At 47.3% G+C, this 18,910-nt stretch overlaps 1 protein-coding gene across 1 annotated transcript in view; it reads left to right on the forward strand.

The window, feature by feature from the left end:
* The window catches only part of LOC135310800 (insulin gene enhancer protein ISL-1-like), a 41,013-nt gene extending 24,903 nt beyond the window's left edge, over positions 1 to 16,110 (forward strand). The window contains 2 exon segments of the mRNA XM_064439775.1: positions 7,307 to 7,472; positions 15,994 to 16,110. Of these exon segments, the coding sequence (XP_064295845.1) occupies positions 7,307 to 7,472; positions 15,994 to 16,110 (283 nt within the window).
* The last annotated feature ends 2,800 nt before the right edge of the window (positions 16,111 to 18,910 follow it).

An 18,910-nucleotide genomic window follows, 5' to 3' on the forward strand; every position in this document is an offset into this window, starting at 1 on the left:
ATTCACTTGTTCTGCTGTCAGTGCAATTAAAACAGACCACAGTGAGAAGCCGATATAGGCAGCACAAGCAAACACGTCTTGTAGGGGAATAGACAGGGATCGGCGACCGGAAGATCACGGGATGTGACGGAAAGATAGACTCCTCCCCATAGGAGTGGCAGGAACAGGAACCGCAAGAGCTATATAAGCGTGTGACGCAGCTAAATAAACGGACATTTTGTATCCATCATATTGATGTCTGTGCATCACTGTCCCCAGGGTGGGTAGAGCCCTGTGTCCCGGAGGTATGCGGCCCAAGATAAGTTCTCCCGTAGAAGCGTACAGCTACAAGTGGTGACCCCGACGTGATTAGCGGGGAGGCTTGGCAAGTTCGCCGGGGGGAAAAGATAGCTTGGGGCACGCAGGGGCGGGACGGGGAGCCGCAGGTCGGCGGGCACGCCATGGATTCAGTCGTAAAGGTACTGAAGGGATTGGGGAAGGAATATGGTACTTCGATATCGAAGACGCCTACCTCAAAGGCCATCCAATGGATGATTACGCAGGGGCTCATACGAAGTCCCGCAGACATATTTAATAAGGATAAGTGGGTGAGGATTAAAGAGGAGTTAGCCGAAAGGGCTATGATGGGAAAAACCCAGTACATACAGCTCTGGGGAAAGATACACCGATTACTATTGAAAGCTCGGGATGATCAGGAGACGTGGCGGCAGGCGCGGCGGTGCCTGCACGGTGCTACAGGCGACAGTAGCCCGGAAAGAGACCCAGGAGGGGCAGTGGGGACGCAGACGGGGCAAGCATCGCGGGGGATGGGAAAGAAGGGGAGAGTTCGGACGGAGTAGCCTGGCCAGCGACTCAGTCTGAGGCTCCCAAGGAGGTGGATCGGGAAGCGGCGGTGTTCCCTGTTGAGCCAGCAGGACCCTTGGAATGCACCCTCTCCCCCCCCCCCGCATACCCGTGGGATGATTTGGCACAGGCGCGGGTGCCCGCGCGCGGGGAGAGTGACGTGGCAGCGGACGCAGCGGGAGTGACGGAGCGGAAGGAGAAAGATGACCAGCGCCGGAAGCAGCGCCGGCAGCGGCACAGCCCTCTGCCCGACCCTCGAGACTGGCTCCCGGGGCAACCCTTGAGATGGGAGTCGGACGAGGACGGGGATTGGGGTGCCTGGAGGGGAGGACAGGGGGAGTATAGAACAACGTCGAGTAGCAGCGAATCAGAAACTGGGGGAGAAACCGATGCCCATATGTGGGAAGAGAGAGCAGCTTGCCTGCGGCGCGCAAAAAAGAGGCACAAAACAGCGGAGACTCGGAGGACCAATCAGAAGGAGGGAGGAAAGGGACCGTCAAAAGGGGAGGTCCGGGGCGCTGCAGCTCCGGAGGGGTCCGCCGAGGAAGTGCTGCGGCAGCTGCAGCAGGCTATGCGCGCACTAGGGGAAGTAACTCGGCAGCAGACAGGACTTTTAACGAAGGGTGCACCCCAGCGACAGTCAGTTGAGTTACCTAACTGGCGGCTGATAGCTAGAGATTGTAGCCTCGATGGAGTAAGGATAGAGATGCCCGGGATCTTCCCTGTCCGATTAGCTCCAGGAGGAGGAGTGGAGTGGACGCCGATAGATGCCAAGCTAGTGCGAACTTTATGGCGAGAAATTAGAGAAAAGGGGCTGAAAGACGAAGGAGTAGGATTGCTGCTGGACGCTGCGCATGCAGCGCCATTGACCCCCTCTGATGCTAAGCAGTTGGCGAAAGCAATATTGGCTCCCACAATGTACATACTTTGGAAGGAGGCAATGCACAGTGCCTGCCATGCCCTCGTACAGCAAGTGGCGGCAGTTCCGGGCCACCCGCTGAGAGGGACCACCCTTGACCGGCTCACTGGCAGAAGTCAAGGACTGGAAACCCCGCAGTTGCAAGCAGCAGAATTAAGGGGCAGGGAGCTGCAAGCGGTAACGGAGAGTTCCTGCAAAGCGTATAGTGAAGTGGGCAGGTATGAGAAAAAGCAGAACCTTGGCAAAAGATACAGCAAGGACTAGCAGAGCCATTTACAACGTTTTGTGATAGGTTGCAGAAGGCTATTATAGAATCAGAATTGCCACCAGCAGCCAAGGAGGCAGTCCTTATGGATTGCCTCCGAAATCAAGCAAATCCGCAAACACAAGATATCCTCCGCACCCTGGCGGTAGGGGCGCTATTGGGTGAAACCATCAGGCATGTCTTGCGCCAGGAAGCATTGAACCAGCATGGCAGTGCGGGAGCGCACGTCTGCCAGAACCCTGACTGTGGAAGTGAAGAAAGGGTGATGGTGCAAGCGGCCGGGGTGGGGCCGAGATGTCACTTGTGTGGCCGGCGAGGGCACTTTAAAGCTGGGTGCCCGCTAGCGGAAAGGGGAGGACGTAATGGAGGAGGAGTCCGCCCAGTAGGGAGGTGCTGGGTGTTTGGGAAGTCAGGACACCTGGGAAGAGATTGTCCAACTACGAAGCCGGGAAACGGCCAAAGGAGGGCGAAGCGAGGGGGATTCGCGCCTCCTGTGAGTCAAATGACCCCCATCACGGTGCCAACGCCAGGAGCTTGGCCCACCGTAGCGAGCCAAGGGGGAGTGAACCGTCACGCAGGGGAGCAAGATTTGCAGGTTACAGCCCCCGCGTGGCCTTGGTCATAGGCTGTGACAAGAGACCCATGGCAGCAGTGATGATTACCCCGCAAGAGCCGAGTTGCCCGGCACGGATATGCCTGGGAATGTTAGTGGATACCGGGGCAGATGTCACAGTGATGCCACTCGAACGGTGGCCACCAACTTGGCCCCTTGCCATGGGAAAACGTATAATAGGGGTAGGAGGAGAACAACAGCCGAGAACAAGTACTTGCCCTGTGAAACTCGAAGTCATGGACGAGGACGCAGGGAAGCTCCTCACGGCCGTAGTGACCATACTAGTAGCAGATGGGGTAGCAAGCCCCTTGTTAGGGCAAGACGCCCTTGCCCAGATGGGGATTGGATTGAAAAATTTAGCATAAGGGCCACTGCCTCAGAGGGGCTTCATCAGCACAAGTTAGTGTGGAAAACCGAACAGCCCGTCTGGGTGGAGCAGTGGCCCCTGACAACAGAGAAAACAGAGGCTGTAAGAGCTATAGTAAAATGAGAGCACGAAGCAGGGCACCTAGAGCCCTCGATGAGCCCGTGGAACACCCCTATATTTGCTATAAAAAAGAAAGATAAAAACCAATGGAGGATGCTGCATGACCTTAGAGCAGTAAATCAGCAAATGGAGGACATGGGGCCTCTCCAACCTGGCCTACCAGATCTGAGTGCTGTCCCGAAAGGATGGCAAGTCATTGTTTTAGATATCAAAGACTGCTTCTTCAGCATTCCGCTACATCCAGATGATAGGAAGAGATTTGCCTTTACTCTGCCTGCAGTGAACCGCGCAGAACCAGGTAGTAGATGGCAGTGGACAGTACTTCCGCAGGGGATGAAAAACTCTCCAGCAATCTGCCAGAGGTATGTGGCTTCCGCATTGCAGCAAGTAAGGCAACAGTATCAGGAGAAAATCTACATGATCCACTACATGGATGACGTCCTCATAGCTGCGCCCACCGAGGCGTTGTGTGAACAAGTCTTTTCAGACACCCAAAGGGGCCTTGCGGGACAGGGCCTCAAGGTAGCTGAGGCAAAGGTACAGCGAGGACCAGTGTGTGGATTTCTGGGTGCTAGAATACAAGGGGATTGCATACAAGCTCAGCCTATTAAACTTACACCTAAGGTTAAAAATTTACACGATGTCCAGAAGCTGGTAGGAGCACTGCAGTGGTTGCGGACATTCGTGCGCGTCACCGGTGAGGAGATGCAACCTTTCTATGTGTTGCTGAAAGGGACCGACCCATGGGAGCCCAGGAGTTTAGACGCTGAGGCAGTCCAGCAATTGCAGATGATAGAACATCGAATGCAAAAGGAAGGAGTATGGCGGTGGGACCCTCAGGAGGAATTAATTGCAGGTTGGATTCTGACCGCCGGTGGAGGGTTAGGATTGCTATATCAAATACGAGCAGGGGAAGAAAAACCACTGCGATGGGTATATCAGAAGGTTCCCAAGGATGCATTCTCCACAAAAGTCAAGGTAGCTGGGGGAATGATTTGGTGGCTGCGACGGGAAAGCAAGGTAATCTTTGGGAAGGAGCCAGATAAGCTGACAGTACCGTGGAATGGGGAGAAATGGCAGAAGGTGGTAGAGAGTGAAGAGGATATACAATTGGCAGTATACTCATACCCAGGGAAAATCGTCACAGGCACGGTACAGAGGTGGGCCGAGACAGCCAAAGTGGTGGATTTGAGTGTGGATAGTAGAGTTTTGGATACCCCTCACCCAGGACCAACATATTTCACAGACGCTTCCTCAAAGACAAACAGAGCGGCGGTAGTGTGGAAAGAAGAGAATAGTTGGATGCGCCAGACGTATGAGGAGCAGGGTAAAAGTGTGCAGTGGCTGGAGGCGAAAGTGCTAGAGATGGCCCTGCGAAAGGATATAGATCGGCATATAAATGTGTGCACGGACTCCTTATATGTGTATAAATTAGTCATGTCCATGAAACAAGAGGGTGTACCACACACGGAAATTGCCTTGATGCTAGAGATTGCTTTATCACAGTGAGGAGCAACGGTGACAGTAATTCACATTCGCAGTCATCAGACGGGGCCTGGACCACTGATTGAGGGGAATCGCATGGCTGATGAGGCAGCCGCGGGAGTCTGGACCTTGGCGGAGGCAAAGAAACTGCATGAACAACTGCACCTGGGTGCTAAAGCCTTGGCAAAGGAGTGTGGCATCTCAATAAGAGCAGCAAGAGAAGTAGTAGCCACCTGTCCTTACTGTCAGCACTCGCCATTGTGGGAGGCAGGAGTCAACCCTTGAGGACTGGAAGCAAATGCTATCTGGCAGACTGACTTTACTGAATGTCCACAGTTGGCCCCCGGACGGCACCTGGCAATTACAGTTGATACATATAGTGGAGTCATCATGGCTACTCAACATCGGAAGCAGACCGCAACGCACTTGACTGCACATTGGACCACGGTAATGGCGTGGCTTGGAAAGCCTACCGAGATAAAAACAGATAATGGACCATGCTTTCGGGCTCGAAGTACCGAGGAATGGTGTAAAGCTTGGAATATTGTATTAAAACACGGCATTGCTTACAATAGCACAGGGCAGGCTATAGTAGAATGCGCTCATCGCACCTTGAAAGCAAAAATAATACAGCTTGGGGAGGGGGAGGGGTATAAGGGAACTATACCCATAGCAGCTCAGCAAACTATTTTAATGCGTGCATTATATTCACTTAATCATTTTATACGCGGGCAGGAGCAAGTTACAGCAGTGGAGAAGCACTTTGGCAAAGCTCAAGCAGGCGAGTGCTATCCGCAGGTACGAGTAAGGTTCCCAGGCAGTGAGCAATGGGAGAGAGGATGGAAACTGAGATGCCTGGGGAGGGGCTACGCTGCGGTTGAGAATGAAGGGCGCATAGAATGGGTGCCTGCAAAGTGTGTGAAAGCAGAACTGTGCAAGGATGTACAATGAATAATCCCTTTCTGAGTTGTCTCTTTGCAGGGTCTGCTGACATGGATCCTCATGCTAGCCGTACCATTGGGAAAAGAAATGAGCTCCTTGACAAGATCACAAGCAATATTGCAACGAGAGCGACACTGGGAAAGGGCGGCAAAAGAGAGATATGAACTGGATAGTAATAATTGGGGGGATCTTGTTGTGTGTAGTAATCATGGTTACTTGTGGGCTACCATTGTTATGCTGTGTTATAAGACAAATCAAAGAGCGCCTGCGAGCGTTACATGAATATAGACCTGACTGCAATATGTATCCGCTTACGCAAGTAGCTTTGTAGAATTTTAGTAGCATGGGGAGGGGGAGATGTAGGGGAATAGACAGGGATCGGCGACCGGAAGATTACGGGCTGTGACGGAAAGATAGACTCCTCCCCATAGGAGTGGCAGGAACAGGAAGCGCAAGAGCTATATAAGCGTGTGACGCAGCTAAATAAACGGACGTTTTGCATCCATCATATTGATGTCTGTGCATCACTGTCCCCAGGGTGGGTAGAGCCCTGTGTCCCGGAGATATGCGGCCCAAGATAAGTTCTCCCGTAGAAGCGTACAGCTACAACGTCTTTTTGCGGTTCTAAGAATACACAGTGGATTAGACTAACTTCTCTGCAGCATGAATTGCGATCTGCAGAGCTTATGGGACGTAATAAGCCCACCCTTGTGTAATATTTGTATTGCAAATGCAAAGGACTCCTTGAGGGGAAAATGATACTTTCACCCTTTCTCAATGGTTTTACACAGGAGTAAACCCAGAAGTAAAACCCATGAGTAAAAGGGAAATTTGATTTATTTTTTTAGCACTTTATACTACAATGTGTATGTATGCATTTGTCAGTGCAGTTACTGTAGAAAAAGACAAATGCAATGCAAAGTTTATGGAATTACCATTGTGTTTACAGGTTATTTAAAATATATATAGTTCGTGCGTAGAAATATATTGAGTTTTTGTCTGTGGGCATATGCATGTGTGATGCAAACAAGCGGAAAGCACTGGATTCAGTATAGGAAACTCGCTGTCTCCATTTTAAGCTAACTTTTTTTTTTTGTCTACTTGAAGAAGAGTCTGTTATTCTCCCTCTGTGTATTGACTGACCTGAGAATGACTATTAATTCATAAGGCTGCCTAGATAAGTGGAATTTAAGGAGTTTCGTTTTACCCCGTTGGAATGAAATAAAGCACGATGTTGTTAACTCGCCCGAACAATCTATTCGTCAAGGCTTGGAATTATTTTGTGCACAGTGCCTGCACCACAGGGCATACTGGGAGGGCTGTTTTGTTTGTTTGTTTGTTTGTTTTGAAAGAGCGTGGTACTGACATACCTCAGGTTTGACGTGTAATGGATATATGATCCAGTTAAGGTCACGCAGAATAAAACCAGTCTGGATGCAAAATAGAAAGGGAACATGATTAACTGTTTCTTGTGCCGAGCCGTGCATCGGCAGCCAAGATACAAGGTCCTCGTGTTTAAGAAAGCTGGGGGGGAGAATATGCCTTGAGAGAAATATGAGGATTGTGATAAATGCAGCAGGTAGAAATAGGCTGACCTAGAGTAGAATAGAGCAAAACATTCACAGCAGAATAACAAAGCAAATACAAGTGACAGCGACTGTAAAGATAAGAAAGAAAGCAGTTTATTGACTCAGCGTTTATATACAATGAAGTCAACCAAACTCATTAACATCTTTTGCTGGGCTTTTCACAGAATATCCAAGGGATGACAGGAACTCCGATGGTGGCTAGTCCGGAGAGACATGACGGTGGTTTACAGGCAAACCCAGTGGAGGTGCAGAGTTACCAGCCACCCTGGAAAGTACTGAGTGACTTCGCATTGCAAAATGACATAGATAAACCTGCTTTTCAGCAACTAGTAAGTGTCAGTTACCAGCTGGAGCAAGCCAGCGTGTACCCGGGGCAGAGCAATGGGGGATTCCCTAAATGCGCCAGATGCCCTCAGAGAGATAAGCAATTCAGACTAGCCGAGTTTTCCTGAAATTGCAAGGTGGGCATTATGGCACTCTGTAACCCAGGTCTGAGACTAAGCACCTCTATTCAGAGAACTAAAACATTCTTCACATGTCATTTAATTGTATGTACATTTATGATAGCAGTTTCTAAAATTCGCCCCTCCACCTTTAGGGCCAATTTTCCCTTTATACTATAGGGTGGATTTTAAATATATGATTGCAATGTCAGTTTGTATACTTGTTTTCTCACACAAATATGAGTAGCTTAATTAAATTGTCAAAGTCCTTGTTTTACGCAGGTACCTCTAGATATAACTTTATATATCTATATATACATGCAAATATATACATATATATAGTTTACATTAAATGTTGTGCTTCAGAAAGGGAATTGTTAGTGTGTATTCATGTGAAAATTTCAAACAGAATAATAAACTGCCTTAAGCCAAAAGAAAACAGACATTTTAGAATAAATTCTGTTCTTAACTCATTCACTTATGCCTACATCATTTGGCAGCTCATATGGGACCATATGATCTGCAATACTTAGGCCCAACAAGATGAATTAAGGACAGGAGTTCAACCTTAACTCAATGTCCTGGCCTAAGTGCGTTAAAACCAGATCTTTAAAATAATAAGGTATGTTGTGTATGATTTTTCACGTTGGGTATCCACCCCTTATTCCATATCATTGACATCATGCTCAGGTCCCATACTATTCAGTACAACTTCAATAATCCTTATCCATCTTCTTATCCTTTAACAATATATATATATATATACAGATTTTCATTTATCATTCCACTAGTTTATGGAACACCCCTGTAGAATGTCTGTGAAATGTTCATTTAGTCCATGACTTTGGATTTCATCTCTTGTAAGGATCCTTCGGTGCGGCGGTGTGCGTGGGGTCAGGTTGTTGCATGTCAGTCCTTGTTCCATCACCGCTGCACTGGTAGTTCTCTCACTGCTGCACTTTGCTCGGTTCCATTGAAAGTTCATTTGCTATTATCATTAATTGGGAGATTCCCACCATGATAACATTCCACTGATGCAACCATAGTAGTGATGACATACAACATCATATTACAATTAACAGCATATTATTTAGTTCATTGGCTGTTTTCACCCAAAATTAAATCCCCCTGGGGTACACACCGAACTCCTCCATCCTCCCACATCACCCACCAAGTGCACCCAGGTCCTCGAGCAAACGCAATCCCACGAGTGGGTTTGCCTCTGCTGGAAGCAGGAATAACCCAGACTGTCTTGCCCAGCATATTTTTTATGTGCACTACAGGGACTCTATCCCCTTCCACAGTACGTAAGGATTCTGATTGGGCCGGGCCAGCTCGCCTGGCAGATCCCCTTGTGTTGACTAACCAGGTGGCTTTTGCTAAATGTGTATCCCAGTGTTTAAATGTTCCACCCCCCATTGCTCTCAGTGTCATCTTTAATAGTCCATTGTATCTTTCGATTTTCCCAGAGGCTGGTGCGTGATAGGGGATGTGATACACCCACTCAATGCCATGCTCTTTGGCCCAGGTGTCTATAAGGTTATTTCGGAAATGAGTCCCATTATCTGACTCAATTCTCTCTGGGGTGCCATGTCGCCACAGGACTTGTTTTTCGAGACCCAGGATAGTGTTCCGGGCAGTGGCGTGGGGGACAGGATATGTTTCCAGCCAGCCGGTGGTTGCTTCTACCATGGTGAGAACATGGCGCTTACCTTGGCGGGTCTGTGGGAGTGTGATATAGTCAATTTGCCAGGCCTCCCCATATTTATATTTCAGCCATCGTCCCCCATACCACAGAGGCTTTACCCGCTTCGCTTGCTTGATTGCAGCACATGTTTCACATTCGTGGATAACCTGCGCAATAACGTCCATGGTCAAGTCCACCCCTCGATCACGAGCCCACCTGTATGTTGCATCTCTCCCTTGATGGCCTGAGGTGTCATGGGCCCACCGAGCTAGAAATAGTTCACCCTTATGCTGCCAGTCCAGATCCACCTCAGCCACTTCAATCTTGGCAGCCTGATCCACCTGCTGGTTGTTTCGATGTTCTTCAGTGGCCCGACTCTTGGGGATGTGAGCATCCACATGCCGTACCTTTACAACCAGGTTCTCTACCCGGGCAGCAATATCTTGCCACAGTGCGGCAGCCCAGATGGGTTTGCCTCTGCGCTGCCAGTTGCTTTGCTTCCACTGCTGTAGCCAGCCCCACAGGGCATTTGCCACCATCCAGGAATCAGTATAGAGATAGAGCACTGGCCACTTTTCCCGTTCAGCGATGTCTAAGGCCAGCTGGATGGCCTTTACTTCTGCAAACTGGCTCGATTCACCTTCTCCTTCAGCAGTTTCTGCTACTTGTCGTGTAGGACTCCATACAGCAGCCTTCCATCTCCGGTGCTTTCCCACAAGGCGACAGGACCCATCAGTAAACAGGGCATATTGCTTCTCATCTTCTGGCAGTGTGTTATACAGTGGGGCTTCTTCAGCACGTGTCACCTCCTCCTCTGGTGATATTCCAAAATCTTTGCCTTCTGGCCAGTCCATAATTACCTCCAAGATTCCTGGGCGACTGGGGTTTCCTACTCGAGCCCGCTGGGTGATCAGTGCAACCCATTTACTCCACGTAGCATCAGTTGCATGGTGTGTAGAGGGGACATTTCCTTTGAACATCCAGCCCAGCACTGGCAGTCGGGGTGCCAGGAGCAACTGTGCTTCAGTACCAACCACTTCTGAAGCAGCTCGAACCCCTTCATATGCTGCCAATATCTCTTTTTCAGTTGGAGTATAGCGGGCTTCGGACCCTCTGTATCCCCGACTCCAAAACCCTAGGGGTCGACCTCGGGTCTCCCCTGGTGCTTTCTGCCAGAGGCTCCAGGTAGGGCCATTCTCCCCGGCTGCGGTGTAGAGCACATTTTTAATATCTTGTCCTGCCCGGACTGGCCCAAGAGCTACTGCATGAACTATTTCCCGTTTAATCTGTTCAAAGGCTTGTTGTTGTTCAGGGCCCCATTTGAAATCATTCTTTTTCCGGGTCACTTGATGGAGGGGGCTTACGATCAGGCTGTAGTGTGGAATATGCATTCTCCAAAAACCCACAACGCCCAAGAAAGCTTGTGTTTCCTTTTTGCTGGTTGGTGGAGACATGGCTGTTATTTTGTTGATCACATCCATGGGGATCTGACGACGACCATCTTGCCATTTTATTCCCAAGAACTGGATTTCTCGTGCAGGTCCCTTAACTTTACTTTGTTTTATGGCGAAACCAGCTTTCAGGAGGATTTGAACTATTTCCTTCCCTTTCTCAAAAACTTCTTCTGCTGTATTGCCCCACACGATGATGTCATCAATGTATTGTAGGTGTTCGGGAGCTCCACCTCGTTCCAAAGCATTATGGATCAGTCCATGGCAAATGGTAGGGCTGTGTTTCCACCCCTGGGGCAGTCGATTCCAGGTGTACTGGACCCCCCTCCAAGTAAAAGCAAACTGTGGCCTGCACTCTGCTGCCAGAGGGATTGAGAAGAATGCATTAGCGATATCGATTGTGGCATACCACTTGGCTGCCTTGGACTCCAGTTCATATTGAAGTTCTAGCATGTCTGGCACAGCAGCACTCAACGGTGGAGTGACTTCATTCAGGCCACGATAGACTACCGTTAGCCTCCACTCTCCATTAGACTTCCGGACTGGCCATATGGGACTGTTAAAGGGTGAGTGGGTTTTACTGATGACTCCTTGGCTCTCCAGTCGACGAATGAGCCCGTGGATAGGGATCAGAGAGTCTCTGTTGGTGCGATATTGCCGTCGGTGCACTGTTGTGGTGGCGATCGGCACCTGTTGTTCTTTGACCTTCAGCAACCCCACAACAGAAGGGTCCTTCGAGAGGCCAGGCAAAGTAGACAGCTGTTTAATTTCCGCCGTCTCCAAGGCAGCTACACCAAAAGCCCACTTGTAACCTTTTGGGTCCTTGAAATACCCTCTCCTGAGATAGTCTATGCCAAGGATGCACGGAGCCTCGGGGCCAGTCACAATGGGGTGCTTCTGCCACTCATTGCCAGTTAGGCTCACTTCGGCCTCCAATACAGTTAGCTCTTGGGATCCCCCTGTCACTCCAGCAATGCTGATGGGTTCTGCCCCTATATAGTTTGATGGCATTAAGGTACACTGTGCACCGGTGTCCACTAAAGCTCTATATTCCTGTGGGTCAGATGTGCCAGGCCATCGGATCCACACAGTCTAGTAAACCCGGTTATCCCTTTCCTCCACCTGGCTGGAGGCAGGGCCCCCCTAGTCCTGATCATAGTATTCATCACTCACTTCCGGTAGATATGAATCACGGGTGTCTCTGTTAAGATCAGTCAGGCCATCAGCACTTCTGCTCCTCTGTCTGGAGAATTGCTTACTGGAAACTGGGGCAGCAGCTCTCCTGGAGAAACTTCCCTGAGTAATTGTTCTCCCTTGCAGCTCACGTACCCGCGCCTCTAAGGCTGAGGTAGGTTTTCCATCCCACTTCTTCATGTCCTCTCCGTGATCACGCAGGTAAAACCATAGGGTGCCCCGTCGTGTGTATCCCTTCTCTTGAGCCAAGGGACGCTTACTCCTAATGGCTGAGATACTGGTCCGTACTGGTGGGGAGTAGGACATATCTTCTTTGAGTTGCTGGAACTCTCGGGACAGTTTCTCAACAGCAGAGACGAGCGAGGAAGAGAGATTCGCTTCATATTCCCGGAGTCTATCAATCAACTCAGCCACCGTTGGTGTCTCGTCATCTTTCCAGGACATCACTGCCAATGAGTTTGCATACGAGGATGGTGCGCTCCGTACAAACTTCCGCCACATGGGTCGTGTGCACTCGGCTTCATCTGGATCTTTGGAGGACCGTTGATCGTCCAGGTCACCATAAACCACCTCAAGCACGGCTAATTCCCTTAGATGCTGAACGCCTTTCTCCATGGTCGTCCATTTTCCTAGGCGAAATACAATATCTTCTTTGAAGGGATACCTCTCTCTCACCGCGGCCAGGAGCCGCCTCCAGAGGCTGAGGGCTTGTGTTCCTTTTCCAATTGCTTTATCAATGACCCCTTCCCTAGAGAGGGATCCCAGTTGTTTGGCTTCCTTCCCCTCTAATTCCAAACTACTGGCCCCATTATCCCAGCATCGGAGTAGCCAGGTGACAACGTGTTCACCTGAATGACGCCCGAAATCTTTCCGTATATCCCGCAACTCACTCAAGGATAGAGATCGGGTAGTTTCCGTTTCTTGTACACATGGTTCCTCCTCCTCCTCCTCTTCTCGTGATGGCCCTGGTTCATCGTAATCTCTTTCTAAATGAGTTGACTTTCTCTTCCATGATTTCTTCTTGCGTATAGGGGCGACTGATACTGGCACAGGTTGGTCCTCTGGTTCAGCTGCAACGCTTGGCACTGGGGTTTGAGTAGCTGCAGTGCCTGTCGTGGGGGTTTGAGTGGCCGCCGTGCTCATCACCGGGGTTGGAGCAGCTGCAGTATCTGTCGCAATGGGTTGGGTGGCCGCCGTGCTCATCACCGGGGTTGGAGCAGCTGCAGTATCTGTCGCAACGGGTTGGGTGGCCGCAGTGCTCGTCACCGGGGTTGGAGTAGCTGCAGTCTCTGTCGCGGCAGGTTGGGTGGCCACAGTGCTTGTCGCTGGGGTTGGAGTAGCTGCAGTGTCTGTCGTGAGGGTTTGGGTGGCCGCAGTACTTGTCACGGGGGTCGGAGTAGTTCCCTTCTCTTTCCCTTGGGGGTACTGAATAGTGTTAAATAGGGCTTGATAGGCATAAGCCAGACCCCAGCACATGGCAGTGATCTGTATGTCTCTGGAATTGCCAGGGTGACAACATATTTCCTCCAAATGTTCTACTAATTTTTCAGGATTCTGCACTTGTTCAGGGGTGAAGTCCCACACCACAGGGGGTGCCCACCGCCTTAGGCATTTGCCCATACTTTCCCACATACCCTGCCACGCATAGCTATCAAGCCTTGGGGCAGATCTCTGGATTATATTCTTAACTTGCTTACTAACCTTAGACAGATCTGATACCACTTGCCAAAGCAATATCAACAGATGTATCTTAACTACACAAGGATGTTCAAGATACTGAAAAGTTGTTGTAAGGAGGGAGGAGACATTACATAAGATATTAGCTACGGTGCCATTCTGTATTTCCTCCATAAAAAACTCCTCAGAGGAGGAGGTATAATTGCTAATTGCCTCCATGAGGTGGTAGCTGTAGTACAGTAACGGCTTCCATGCAAAACCTAAATAACTGATAACAGTCAAGGCCAGTGTTTTAATAACAAGTCTCCTAGGCAAAATATCTCTAATCACTGCAGAGCACAGCCAGCTGACAGAACCAACAGCAAGTTTTAACATGTACTTTACAATCAGCATGGTAAAGACTGGACAAGCTAATACTGCGAGCAGATTAATCAATGCTGTGACCAGCAACTGTTATTATCTCAAACCCTTCTCGCCCCACGTTGGGCGCCAAAAATAGACTGTCGTGGTTCAGCCTCAGCTGGCAACTGAACACCACGCAGCCGCTCGCTCACACCCCCCCCCCCCCCCCCCCCCCGTGGGATGGGGAAGAGAATCGGACGAGCAAAAGAACTTGTGGGTTGAGATAAGCACAGTTTAATAACTACAATAGAATGATGATGATAAATGATTATGATAATAATGACAGTAAGGTTAATATAATAAAAGGGAAAAGGAGGGAAAGGGAAAACAGGGAACAAAAACGCAGAAACACGAACGATACAACCGCTCACCACCCGCCGACCGACGCTGCCCGTCCCCGAGCCGCGACTGCTCCCTCCCTCCCCCGGCCAGCCCCTCCCAGGTAGCATACTGGGCATGACGTTACATGATATGGAATATCCCTTTGGTCAGTTTGAATCCACTCTCTTAGCTGTGCCCCCTCCCCTCCCGGCTTCTTGTGCACCCAGCAGAGCATGGGAAGCTAGACGTGTCCTTGACTAGTATCAGCGCTGCCCAGCAACAGCCTAAACATCTGTGTGTTATCTCAACAGGTTTTTTTCCATGCTAATTTCAAAGCACAGCACTATACCAGCTAGAGTGAAGAAAATTAACTCTATCGCAGCTGAAACCATGACAGTGATTAAAAAATAATACTTGATGATGAAACATATAGTCCCTTTTTTGATCTGTTGGGCATTCTTTCAACATGAAACGATGGAAAATGAAGGTTTGTAGCCATGTCTAGAAATTATTTCAGACCTTTTCAGTTTAGTATCACACTCTTACAGGGTTGCCTTTTTTTTTTTCCTCCCAGTGGCAGGCTGCAGCGTGCTTCCTTCCCCTGGCACACCATGTTCACTGTAGCTCAGCAGCAGGGCTGTTTGCATCAATTTACCTCTAGAGCAACACTGGTTTTCCTGCTTTAATCAAGCTGTCAAGCAGACACAAGAAAAAGTGATCTCCTTCAGCTGCCTTACTTATTGTGCCTTAACAGAATAGGAGACTTTAAAAACTTTTGATGCAGTGAGTTTTTGTAAGGAGTAGGTTTAAAAAAAAAAAAAGGCAGACTGGAAGATGGATAGTCCAAATACACACACGCATATAGATAGATCGTTAGATAGATATTGATATATATTGGGCATAATGTCTGATATTGAAAAGAGTTAAAATGAACTGTGGATGGAACAGACAGTTCATCGACCTTTCAAGGCATTTATCTAATCTGGAAAGGGCCTTAATCACAGGATCTGCCAGCTAAATAAGTGCCAAAGAAATGCTTTTGGATTAGCAAAGCTCCACACTTCAAATCATGACTTTTCCCAGTGCTGTTCCTAAACTAACTGGAGCCATGGGGCACATTAGAATGGAGAAGTGTGACCTTTTTTTATCAAACTGATTCTCGTTAAAAAGAGATACCACTGACTTCAATTCACAAATTAAAGAGGATGGCTTGTTTCAAATGCCTTCTGCTCCTGGATGCTCCTTCCAGGTTTATTTTATTACAAAAGGGGAAAAAAATAACCTTGCAGTTTTGTGTCAAAAACACACATGCACTCTTAAATAATTGACTAGGACATCCTGTTGGGATTGCCACTTCTGCAAGACAGGGAAGAAGGTTTCATTAATATGGTTGGGTTTTTTATTTGCTTGATCTTTCAGTCTTTTTAAAAAATTTATTATTATTATTTTGGTTTTTTTTTAACCTGCTTTTTTTTGGTGATTTGGCCAAAGGCCTGAAGAAGATTGCTATGAAGTCAATGGGGAACTAAACAAAGCAACAAGCAGTGACACAGCTTCCTGTGGAGATGTTTCAGGCCATTCAGCTACATGCCTGAGTATTTTTGTGTTCTTCTTTGCCTTTGCCTGCTACTTTTCTTTGATTGTTACAGTTGTAAAAATTCTTTTTTTTTTTAAGGTTAATTTTTCAGGAGGAGGACCTGGTTTCAATTTTACTGGAAGTGACGTAGCATCAATGTCTTCTCAGCTCCCAGATATGCCCAACAGCATGGTAGCCAGTCCTTTGGAGGCATGAGGACTATTCATTCAGATCTCTCTTGTTGCTTCTGCCCTTACTATCACCCCTGTTGGAGGGAGTAGAAAAGTGATCGTGAGATTCCAAAATTTAGGGGGAAAAAAGTATTTAACAACCCTGTAATGAACCTAGCAAGGAACTGCTCCATGAAATGAATGGAGTCATGTTTGAAAAGACAAGGTAATATGGTAGCAACACTATGAAGACAATCATGGGATCTTACTATAATAAATACTAAAAAACCAAAACCCATGCTATTCAATCATCAGAGAAGGATCAAAAAGACATTTTAAAAGTGCAAAATATTTGTATTTGTGGATGTAAAACAAAAAAAAAAAGTGAAAAAAAATCTTTTACTTTGGCTGTGCATCTTGGGGAGAAACCAAGGTAGAGGGACTTTCTATCTGGTCCCTCCCAATCTGAACTGTGCTGTTTCTATATTGGTCATTGTCTTGCCAAAAGGAGCTTCAGTAGGTTTTCCATCACCAGGAAAGAGACGATTTAGCCCCACATTGCTGAAAAATTCATTGCAGGAAGGCGGAGCTGCATTGGTTTGCAATGTTTTGGTTTTTTAGTTGACTCTAACAAGGGGTTATTTCCTGGATCTCTTCTAGCATGTACTGTAGCAGGATTTTGATTTTGTTTGGCTGAGATCCATTCTCTATCAAGTCTGAAGTGATTAAAAATAGGTTTTTTAATTCCTCTTGTAAAACCAATTTATAAAAGCATTGCAACAAGGTATACCTCTATTTTGCCACAAGGCGTCTTGGGATTGTGTTTGAAATATGTCTGTCCAAGAACCTTCCCCTCCCCAAAGATGTATATAGTAACTGGTTAAAACGTCTGTTTTTGTCTCTTTCTCTCCCTCTCTCAATAAAGAGAAAATTAAAAAAAAAAGGAAAAGGAAAAAGAAAAAAAAAATCCCTTTTTTGCTCTTACATTGCAAAATTATAATTTATTATTTATTATCAGAAGACTTGCCACTTTTCATGTCATTTGACTCTATTTTTTTGTTTGCTAAAAGAAAAAAAAGGAAAAAAGGTTGTACCATGGTCTTTGGATTATATGTCTAATTCTATGTGGGTTTTGTCTTTTTATTTCCTTAAATATTATGCAAAATAAAAGCACCATATGTAGAATTATAATATCTTCAAGACTAGCATTTGGAATAGAGAAAATAACTATAATATTAAATAATGAACAAAGTTCCCTCTTTAATATTTAAAAGTTAGCAGCTAAAATACCTGAAATAAAATATTGCATGCAAAGCAGGTCTATAGTGAATAAAAGGAGTGTGATGTTTTATTGCAAGTATTAACAACCAGCTTGTAAATTTCTGTTTCAACAGCTCTATAGGGGCTAGTTGGATGCCTTAGCTTTCAATCAATAACGTTAAAAACTCTCTTGTTCCCCCCTCATCCCTTGCCCTTAAAAGTGATATTACTCTAGGCATGATCTGACATAACATTAAGACATCTAAAGAACTGGGAGCTCAGGCTTTTTGCAGAGTTCTATTATTAAAAAAAAAAAAAAAAGAAAAAAGAAAGTGCTGTATACCAAAGCCTCATTAAGATTGTGGAAATAACTTGTACTTTAACTATAAGCTCCTGATAAAAGGGATGCTTTTTGCTTAATAATTCAAGTATGGCTTATTTATCAGTGTCTGCTGTCAAAACGATTTAATAATGCTGCAGGAGGAATAGGGTTGAGAGGATATTGCCAAAATCTTTGCCTTCTGGCCAGTCCATGATCAACTCCCAGATTCCTGGGTGACTGGGGTTTCCTATTCAATCCCGTTGGGTGATCAGTGCAACCCATTTACTCCACGTAGCATCAGTTGCATGGTGTGTAGAGGGGACCTTTCCTTTCAACATCCAGCCCAGCACCAGCAGTTGGTGCTTCAGTACCAACCACATCTGAAGCAGCTCAAATACCCTTCATATGCTGCCAATATCTCTTTTTCAGTTGGAGTATAGCAGGCTTCGGACCCTCTGTATCCCTGACTCCAAAACCCTAGGGGTCGACCCCGGGTCTCCCCATGTGCTTTCTGCCAGAGGCTCCAGGTAGGGCCATTCTCCCCAGCTGCAGTGTAGAGCACATTTTATACATCTTGTCCTGCTTAGACTGGCCCAAGGGCTACTGCATGAACTATTTCTCGTTTAATCTGTTCAAAGGCTTGTCGTTGCTCAGGGCCCCATTTGAAATCATTCTTCTTTTGGGTCACCTGATAGAGAGGGCTTATGATCATACTGTAATTTGGAATATGCATTCTCCAAAAACCCACAACGCCTGAAAAAGTTCTTATCCTAAGAACTGGATCTCCTGTGTTGGTCCCTTGACCTTCGTTTGTTTTATGGCAAAACCAGCTTTCAGAAGGATTTGGACTATTTTCTTCCTGTTCTCAAAAACATCTTCTGCTGTGTTGCCCCACATGATGATGTCATCAATGTGTTGTAGGTGTTCGGGAGCTTCTCCCTGTTCTAGTGTGTGGTGTAGGACGGCCATGGATTCCGTAGGGTGTAGGCACAGAATCACTTTATTATAAACTTCTCTCATTATATACAGCATTTCTGTAAAGGGGAGGCCCTTTTATTCCCCAATCACCACCTGATTCATGTTCCCAGTGTAACTCGATGTTTATATTTTCTGTTCCTCATGGCAGGCAACCTGACTTGTTTCTCAGCTCCTTATCTCCCGAATTTAGCCAGCCACCTGTTGTTTGCAAACCACTGGAACATGCAGAGCTTGCTTTGTATGTGCACTTTTTTTGATCCATTGTACTTGGCCATTTCAGCAAACA

This window comes from Phalacrocorax carbo, assembly GCF_963921805.1.
Source record: "Phalacrocorax carbo chromosome W unlocalized genomic scaffold, bPhaCar2.1 SUPER_W_unloc_1, whole genome shotgun sequence".
Classification (NCBI taxonomy): Eukaryota; Metazoa; Chordata; class Aves; order Suliformes; family Phalacrocoracidae; genus Phalacrocorax; species Phalacrocorax carbo.